The sequence below is a fragment of the Quercus lobata genome, chromosome 3 (genome assembly GCF_001633185.2).
Source record: "Quercus lobata isolate SW786 chromosome 3, ValleyOak3.0 Primary Assembly, whole genome shotgun sequence".
In the NCBI taxonomy this organism is placed as follows: Eukaryota; Viridiplantae; Streptophyta; class Magnoliopsida; order Fagales; family Fagaceae; genus Quercus; species Quercus lobata.
Genome location: NC_044906.1, coordinates 31,859,032 through 31,868,518, shown reverse-complemented (window position 1 = coordinate 31,868,518; position 9,487 = coordinate 31,859,032). Strand labels below are relative to the sequence as shown.

At 36.4% G+C, this 9,487-nt stretch overlaps 2 protein-coding genes across 2 annotated transcripts; one reads left to right on the top strand and one right to left on the bottom strand.

The window, feature by feature from the left end:
* Positions 1-206: 206 nt before the first annotated feature.
* LOC115982337 (rubisco accumulation factor 1.1, chloroplastic-like) lies at positions 207-1,958 on the bottom strand. The gene has a single exon (XM_031104913.1). It carries the CDS (start codon positions 1,867-1,869, stop codon positions 511-513), a length of 1,359 nt encoding a protein of 452 aa, XP_030960773.1. The 5' UTR covers positions 1,870-1,958; the 3' UTR covers positions 207-510.
* Positions 1,959-8,099: 6,141 nt separating this feature from the next.
* Positions 8,100-8,723, top strand: LOC115980747. The gene has a single exon (XM_031102968.1). It carries the CDS (start codon positions 8,100-8,102, stop codon positions 8,721-8,723), a length of 624 nt encoding a protein of 207 aa, XP_030958828.1.
* The last annotated feature ends 764 nt before the right edge of the window (positions 8,724-9,487 follow it).

Here is a 9,487-nt window from a genome sequence, read left to right as displayed (position 1 = left end):
AATCAATAAAATTGCATTACGAACAAAGAAATACAAGAAGATGAACTTTTCCATTACAATTGAAAGACCAGAAGAAATGTATTGCTAGGTAGTATATACAAGAAACACACTCCTAATGGTTAACAAAAAGATGATTATACATTTGCTGTAGATTGTGAATACTTAAGGCAAGCATTATATAACTAACAAGCACGTCTGCAACAACGTAAAAGGAAAAGAAAAATGTAGTGAATATATATCATATTGTATTTTATGAATACAAATAGAAGCAAGAATACAAAAGGGCAAAATTCCCTATTAAAAAATAAAATAGAAGATTACAACAAGATTTTAAGTTAAACAAGAGCCATCTTTGGCAACAATGGAGAAAGAAAACAAAAAACCCCTTCTAGAGGTCATTAATTTGAAGTCCATCTGACAGAACTTCAAGCTTCCACCATTGCTAAAATTCTACAAGACTTGCTTCAATCTCCACTAGTAATACCGATACTAACATAGTATTACTCTACCTCACTCCCAATCTTCATCAGCCAATTGATCATCAGTCTCTTCTCTTGGTGGCCTAACCACCAACACCACAGTCCCTAAACTCTCCGTCACACCCTTTTCCTTCAATGCCGACCCTCTTTCAACCTTCAAGCCCTCACCATTACTATCAATTGCCACCAAATAAAACCCATCATCTGCAGCCACCTCCTTCCTACTCCTATCAGCCACCACCAATATAGCCTCCTCATTATACCACCTATTCGCCTTCCAAGGCAATACCCTCGCATCCACAAACGACACAACAACTCCCCCATTTCCTAACCCGGCCACGGGCTCCCACGCCGGCAAAACCACCCACCTCTTCCACCCTTTTTCCGCCACCACCACACCAAACTCCCCTTCACTCCTACACTCCCTCGGTGCATCCAAAACCCCAATTTCCCTCTCCTCATCTCTACAAACCGGCAACACCACCACCCTACTCGCCTCCGCCACTTCACCAATCTTCAACCTGACAACCGGAACCCGAACCCCACTCTCGATACCCTCTTCCCCTCCTTTCCCTTCATACGCCCCTTTCAACTCTTCCAACACCCTGTTCTTAGCTCTCTCACTCTTAGCAACTTCCAATGCTAATTCTAAAGCAGAAGTTCTCTCCTCAGACGGGTTCATATGTTCTCTACTCTGTCTATAATACATAAACGAAAGACAGTCACCTGGAATACCGTAATCAAAACTGTCCCACCCTCTATCGCCGCGTCTGCGAGGGAAGTCCTTCATCGCTCGAGCGAGGTCTTGAGTACCCTTAGCATCAAGCTTATTATCAACGATGTAACGCGCCGCGGCCGCACGCTGCTGGGCACTGAGCAGGCGAATTTCGTACAGCAATTCGGCACCGCCGAGGTCGAACGAAGCGAGCAATTCAGGGTCGTTGGAAGTGGACTGCACGAGAGAGTCTCGAACTTGAGCAGCGACCACTAACCTGTTCTGTTCGACGCCGGAAATGCCGGTGGCTTCTTCGAGGGAAGAAGGGGTGAAGCCTTCCCGGATGAGGGTGGGGATTAATGGGGCGTACTCGAACCATAGGCCGAGGCGGTTGGCGAGGATGTCGATGCGGTTGGCGGTGTCGAGGGAGTGGAATTGGGAGGTGAGGGGGGTAGAGGGGGGTGGCCTGAAGGGTTGATAGAGTTGTTGTTGTTGGTTTTGGTTTTGGTTTTGGTATTGGGGTGGTTGGTGGGATTGGCCAGATGGGGAGAAAACGGCTGAGATGGGTTTAAGGGAGGTTTTAGGGAGAGGAGAGTGGAGGGAGTGGTTGTTGAGAGGGTTGAAGAAGGTGGAGGAGAATGGGGGTTTCAGGGGGTTTACGGTTACAGAGAGCATGTTGTTGCCTTATCTGATGACTGATGATGTTAGATTTTTTTTCTTTTCCTTTTGAGAAAGACAAAAGGAAGAAAGTGGTAGGCTTTCAGTTGTATTAGAGCTGAAGGTAGTTGGTGACTTTTTAGCGTGGTTTGGCAAAAATTAAAAAATTAGTTTATTTTATTATTTATTTTATTTTTATTATTATTTATAGGTATTATTGTAATTTTTGATATTATTTATAAGTTTTATTGTACTATTTTAGTTAACTTTTACTTTTATCTATTATATTTTTAACAAAAAATTTTCAGTTTCAGCAAAATAAGTGAATTCCAAATAGACTCTTAAGGTTCGTTTGGTTGGAAAGATGAAAAAGTGGGAGGATAGAAAATAGTAGGAGGATGAAAAAGTATGAGGGTAGAAAAGATCTTATTTTCTCCCCTTTTTGTTTGGTTGAAAGTGGAAAAGTAAAAAGATGAAAAAAATGAGTTTGAATAAATTTATTTATATATCCTTGTTAAAGAATAATGCTTAATTAAAATAAAAAAGTGACAAATAACCGCAAAAAAAAAAAAAAAAGCATCATTCAAATTTATTAAAAAATAAAATAATATCCCAAAATAGAAGAGGCAATGTTACTGCCAGGAAAAAAAAAAAAAAACAAAAATCAAAAGAAACAAAAGAATAAAAATAATAATTAAAAAAAAAAAAGAGAAGGGGGGGGGACGGTACTGAAAACCAAAAGAAACTAAAAAAAAAAAAAGGGGCAACAGCCCAGGAAAAAAAAAAAAAAAAAAAAGGGCAACGGTCCCGGTGAAAAAAGAAAAAGAAAAAAGAGGCAACGTACTGTCCAGTGGAAAAGAAAAAAAAAATAAATAAATAAAGACAATTTGAAGAATGTACGTACGGGTATTTATTTCAATTAAGAAAAAATTCAACCTTATTCAATTTTCTCTTCATTTTGAGTAGAAAACTTTTTGGTAGACTCAGGTAGAAAATACATGACTCCATCATTTATTTTCCTTCCTCCCCCACCTAACCAAACATGCTCAAAAAAATTTTATTTTCTATTTTCTCTCTAAAGTTTTCCATCTACCCTATTTCACCTCCAAACAAACACACCCTTAGTAGGTGATTTTTTTTTTCAAAAGGAAAATTATTAAGGTAGACCAATAAATATGTACAATATTGTACACTTTTATCCAAACTAGTAAAATGTAGCCCTGTGGGTGTGGTGCATTGATAAGAGTTCCAGATTAGGTCACACCTCTAGGTACAAGAGTTGTCTAGTTCAAGTCGTGTGCTTCGCAAAAATGTTGTGTAACGACATGGATAACCCTTACAAACCTAGGGTTGCCCCACACCATGAGCTCTACAAGTTCAAGTGGGTGGGGTCAATGATCACATGCGTGAGATCCTTTTTTTGTTCAAAAAAAAAAAAAAAAAAAAACTAGTAAAAAGTAGATGAGACTTGTTAGTTTCAAACTCTTCTCAAAACAATGTGATTATTTTATGACAAAGTATAATTGATACAAATCATACAACATATTCTATTTTCTAGATTAAGCTATTTATATTTGTTATTGGAAAGTATTTTAAATTTTGCATGTTTATTTTAAGGAAACATAATGCATTTTACATTCAATTATTATATAAGTTGAGATATTTTGTAAATAATGTAATGTATGGTTGTAATTTGTTTATACTTTATAGTACTACTTACAAATAATTTATTCTCTATATGTCTTGATTGTTTTAAAGAGGAAGCATATATAACTTATACGTAAATGTATCACTTATATTAAAAATTAAAATAAAATAAAGACTTTACTAAATGGATTGTCGTGGATCAAATTGGATCGAACAAATTGTAATAGACTGAATGGATTGGCTGGATTGAAATGAATTGAAGTGGGGTGCAATAGAATGAATGGATTGAAGTGGATCGAAATGCTACGTTGATGTTGCTCAACAGGAATGTAGCATTATTGAATTTTTAGAAGATTCATATGTAAATTTAAAAAATTTACTAACATAATTAAAATTGAATTATTAAATAAATAGTAATAATTAATTATAAAATAACTTACTTTAATAAAATGTAGGATGCAACTTTGAGGAAAAGAAACACGAAAATTTGAGGTGTTATATGGTATTTAAGTTTAGAAATGATTGATAATAGGCTTTTAATTTGAATAGAATTTAAATTTGTTAAAATTTAAATGATAAATTTTTACTTGAATTAAATTATTATTAAATTTTATCCCTTAATTTGAGGAAATATATCCTAACACAATAAAAATGAATTTAATAATTTATGAGAGTAGTCACTTGGCAGTTGGCACAATCACAACTTTTAGACCCAACTTTTATTATATAGTATAGTACATGATATGTGCAATAGTGTACACTTATGCAAATGAGTACAATGTTGTCCACTTTTTTTTAATCTAAAATGTAAATCTTACATGAATAGTGCAATGTAAACCAATAATTATCCCTTTTTTAACCCTTTACTTTCCAAAATTTTCATTTGACAATTTATATTGACTTTGCTTTCATATTTGTGGGACAATTCATTTCTATTATTGTTCTGGTTATTCATAATATGTTTTTCTACTTATAACAATTAAAATTTCTTTATTTTACCGAATTTTAGAGCTAGGACTTCATGAAATAGTTAAATATAGAGCACATTTAAAAATTAGATTACTAATAAAATTAAGCATGAAAAAACTCCAAATGAAAATGTTAAAAAGTAAATGGTCAAAATGAAAACATCCCTAAAATTTATGGATCAAAAGTGCAATTTTTTTTTTTGGGGGGGGGGGGGGGTAAAATTAGGCAGATAATGGGAAAAGAGAAATTGAGTATGGAATTACAAACAGGCCACCACAAATGATGTCATTAAATGTACAATTCCAGTTGATTTGTTTTTATTAACCATTTGAATCTTAAATGGTTTGGTTTTGTAAATTAAAAAAAAAAAAATTGTAAATGTTAGTTATAGCTTCTTAGGTGCTATATGTTAAGGTCTCCAATCAAATTCAAACACATGATTGTATTAACTAATGAAGTTCAAACAATTTTATCTTTATAGAGGAGAGGACTGTTACATTTACAACTTTGCTATAAATACAACTTCAACTATAATTGTTTCACAACTTGTTGAGATTGTAAGTTACAAGAGATGAAAAATCACTTTAATTATTTTTCACATGAGCTCACTACTAGCATTATTTGTATTTTTCACCACTTACAACATGTCACTTTAATAAGTGAAAAGGATAAAAGTTTTGATACAAGTTCTATCCTGAGCCTTGTTTTTACTATAATCATGTGTTTAAATTTAGGGTAAACTACAAATTACACCCCTAAAGTTTGGGGGTAATTGGATTTTACACTCTGAAATTTCAGAATTTGGATTTTACTTTCTGAAGTTTGGTAATATTTGGATTTTACTCTCTAACGTTTCATAATTTGGATTTTACCCCCTATATTTTAGAAGTGTTTAGATTTTACTTCCTAAATTTTTGAAGTGTTTGGATTTTATATTCTAAAGTATCAGAATTTGGGGGTGTAAAATCCAAACAACCCTAAACTTTAGGTGGTAAAATCCAAATTTTGAAATGTCAGGGTGTAAAATCCAAACACCCCAAAATTCAGGGGGTAAAATTGAAATTCTGAAACTTCAGGGGATAAAATCCAATCATCTCCAAACTTTAAGGGTGTAATTTGCAATTTACCCTTAAATTTAATAAGAGAATTTAACGTAACTTGTATACTTTGTGAAAATGGTGAACTTAGAAAATTAATTTACTTAATGAAGAACATTATATGGTCTCTGTAGGGACACAATTTTTAACGACCCAAGAATGACGTTGGGCTCGTATGTAAAAGGCCCGAACAATATAATTCATAGAGAGTGGGATAGAAAGGCTGGACCTTGGTCGTTGGACGGCGGTTTAGTCATGATTTTCATAGAAGCTCATACGAAGGTAGGTTTGACTAGAATAGATAGGCTTTACATCGGTGTAGCTCGGAGGGTTTGAGTCCTCGGACTTAGTCCGAGGAGCATCACCTTCTCTCCATTCTTCCTTTTTTGTAGGATCTTTTTTTCTCCCCTTCTCCCCTGGCTCTCTTCCCCTTTTATACCAGCGTTTACTTCCCATTTTTCATCTACGTGTCAGTTTTTCCTTTTTGGAGTAATGACTCGTCCTATCAATCCATACGTCAGAGTGGTTGTGGGTGGTTGGGAAAAGTTAAATAGCAAGGTCTGGAGTATGGGCTTCTCAGACGCAGGGCTCCACATTACGGTGTTGGCAACTTTCTCCCTTGTACTGCTCTTATACTGAGTTTGTCTTTTTCTTCAGGCGTTTTGTGAGGTGTTGAGCGTGAGATCGTCCTCGGCCACGTTCTTGGGCTTTTGAGGGGCTTTCATCATACGTCCTTAGCAGTAGGGCTCCTCGGCCTGGGCTTTGGGCCCTGAATACAAAGTGGGCTGGGACCTCAGATTTCGAGCCCCACAGTCTCGTTAAAAAAACAAATTAGGAACATTATTGGTTATGGAAGAAAAATATCAAAAGAACTATACTTCAATCATGTCAATAAATATGGCATCATACTTTTAAGACAAGTGGAACATAATTTTTGTTTACTAACCGGTAATGGAAGTAAGGAACTACTATGATTACTCTCTAATAGAGTAGTCGCTCTCTCTCACCTTTATTGTCCTCATTAATTGGGAAATTCTTCTAAAGAGATTTATAATCAAATATACTTTGACCAAGAATGAGAAGGTTATTCCCCTGCAGTTTTTAGTAGCCTTTTTCCATAATATTTATTAAAAAAATATAGTTTTAGTAATTTTTTTTATGTTATATGCACGTGTGACAAATAGCAACTAACTTATTTCCAAAACAAATTAAAAGTTGAATTATTTACACAAAAAGGGTTTTTTTTTTTTTTTTTTACCTTTCCCAAACACACTTATGTAACTCATCCACTGAACTCATAAGAGTAAAAGATTCTCTGTACTAAAAATACTTATACCCCATTAAAACATATATATATATATATATATAAAGGTAACAAAAGATCTCATCCTTTTGTGTTTAGGAATGAATTCATGTAATAAGTTCTAGTTAGCTCAACTAATAAAGTCTTTGATAATTGAATAAGAGATCTGGTATTTAATCCCGTCTACACCAAAAACCAATTGCAGTCTTTGTCTATCATCAGGAACTGATACCATAAGTTGAAATTTTCTCAAAAAAAGAAAAAAAAAGAATAAATTCATGCAGGAAAGAGAAATAGGGTTGCAGAACCTTTGTGTGAGGTAAAGAAATTTCATTACTACCTATATTGTGAAGAAAAATCCTGGGGTTCTTGGTTTCGGCCCATGAAGTGAATTAATTGGTACCATGGGGAAGTTCAAACGTATACAAGGAATTGGGGCTAGGAAATATGCCCAAGAAGTTGCTTGGGCTCTTGTGTTTTTGCATAAATTTGACCCAATATCCATATTTTATATCACAATATTTTAGTTTGCATAGGCTCTATCGATGTGCCATTAGAAAAAATAAAAAATGAAAAAAATCTGGAAAAGTCTCTTGTTGCGAGTCTCCACCCTCCAACAAAAAATGTAGGAATCTTGCTTATTCTAAAAATTAATTGTTGTATTGGCCGATATATAACAATCGTTTATGGAACAATGCTATAGGTTAAAAATCTATAGTATTTAAAAAAAAAAAAGTGTTAGATGGTTGGAGGAGGGATTTGAATAAAGGAGGAAAAGTTGTGAGAAGTTGAGAACACCAACAACATCAACAAGACAGAGCTTACTCCAAAAAATAAAAATTAAAAAATTAAAAAGAAAAGACACGGCTTACTAATTTTAACTAAAAATTAAGACTCCGAATTTGACTTTTCTTCTCCTCAGCGTAGGAGTATTCCTTCTCACCGTGAGTGAGTCTTTTTCCTCTCTTTTCTCCTAGGCTTGTACCTATGGGATTAGAGAGCCATTGCCATTGGAGCTTCCCTATCCTAGGCGGAGCACCATGGACTCTGAGTTCTTAGATCGTATTCAAAAATTGCAGCTAACAACGGAAGAAGATGAAGCCATCACAATAAGACCAGTCAGGAGAAAAGAGATATTGGAAGAATACTCTCTAAGCTTGATTGGAAAATTCCTTACAACTAGATCGATTAATATGAGAGCCGCCAAGAATCTATTGTGATCGACGTGGAAAATGGGAGACGACTTGAAGGTGGTGGAAGTCGGAGATGGTCTATTACAATTTAAATTCGCTATGGAGAGCCAACTAAATTGGGTTTGGAACAATGGTCCTTGGTGCTTTGACAACCAAATTCTTGCCTTACGGAGGTGGGAAAAGGGGATGACAGTGAGAACGGTGAACTTCACCCACCTACCTATGTGGGTCCAAGTTTGGGGGCTGCCATTTGACTTAACAATTGAAGAAGCAGGACAAGACATTGGACAGGGACTGGGCAGAGTCATTGAAGTGGACTGCAAAGCCATCAAAACAGATCAAGCTTGCTTCCTTCGTATACGTGTTGAGGTGCCACTAGACAGACCGTTGCGGAGAGGGTGTCCTATTGTCAGTCCAGAGGGAGACGAAGCCAAAGTCGCTTTCCGATACGAACGCCTAGTGGGTTGGTGTTTCGCATGTGGGAGAATTGGCCATGAGATGAAGGAGTGCGAGTCGGCAAACGATACGGAAAAGAGCAGTAGACCGTATGGAGAATGGTTGAAAGCTGGTACTTGGCTCAAGCCTGAAATGCTGAGAAACAAACAGAGGAGTTTGGAACGGTTCCGGCGAGAACCAAACGCTGAGATAGAACCAGTGACGTAGCCAGTGAACCCCACAAACACATGCAGTACGGATCGGGAAAGCGCGGAAAAGCTGGAAACTGCCCAGCCTAGCCCGACACGCACGTTACCACATTTAATGCAATCTATCACCCTATTATTCTCTCCTTATACGTTACCAGCTGACCCGATATTTACGGAAAAAAATATCACGTCAAATCAAAACCATTCAAACATGGAAACTAATCATCATGAGGGGACGCTCTATTGTGTGCCTGTCAATTATGGGAAGACCAATGTTACAGTAACGCTCCCATCTGTAATGCCATGTACACCAGCTGAGGACTCACGGGGTAAACTTAAAGCCATGTGGAAAAAAATTGAAAGACCAAAAAAACCTCCAACCAAAAAACCTTCAACCACGTCATTATGTACGAGTCCAGTGGGGAAAAAAAGACACTCCATCCATGCAAACAGCCATGATGGCCAAGTTGATGAAGAAAAAAACAAACGGTTTAAGGGTGAGGTTGGCACAACACACCCTAATGTCCAAACGGTGGAGGCTGTGGTACAGCCTCGCCGACCACAATGATCATCATCAATTGGAACTGCCAGGGGCTTGGGAACCGTCGTGCAGTTGACGTTCTTGCCAACTTGGTGAGAAATAAAGCTCCCACTATTTTGTTTCTCATGGAAACAAAACTTACGTCAGAGAGATGGAACCAATAAAGGCAGAGCTAGGTTTTCAAGGGATGTTAGCGGTATCCAGTGAAGGTCGAAGAGGTGGCTTGGCATTGTTATGGAAGG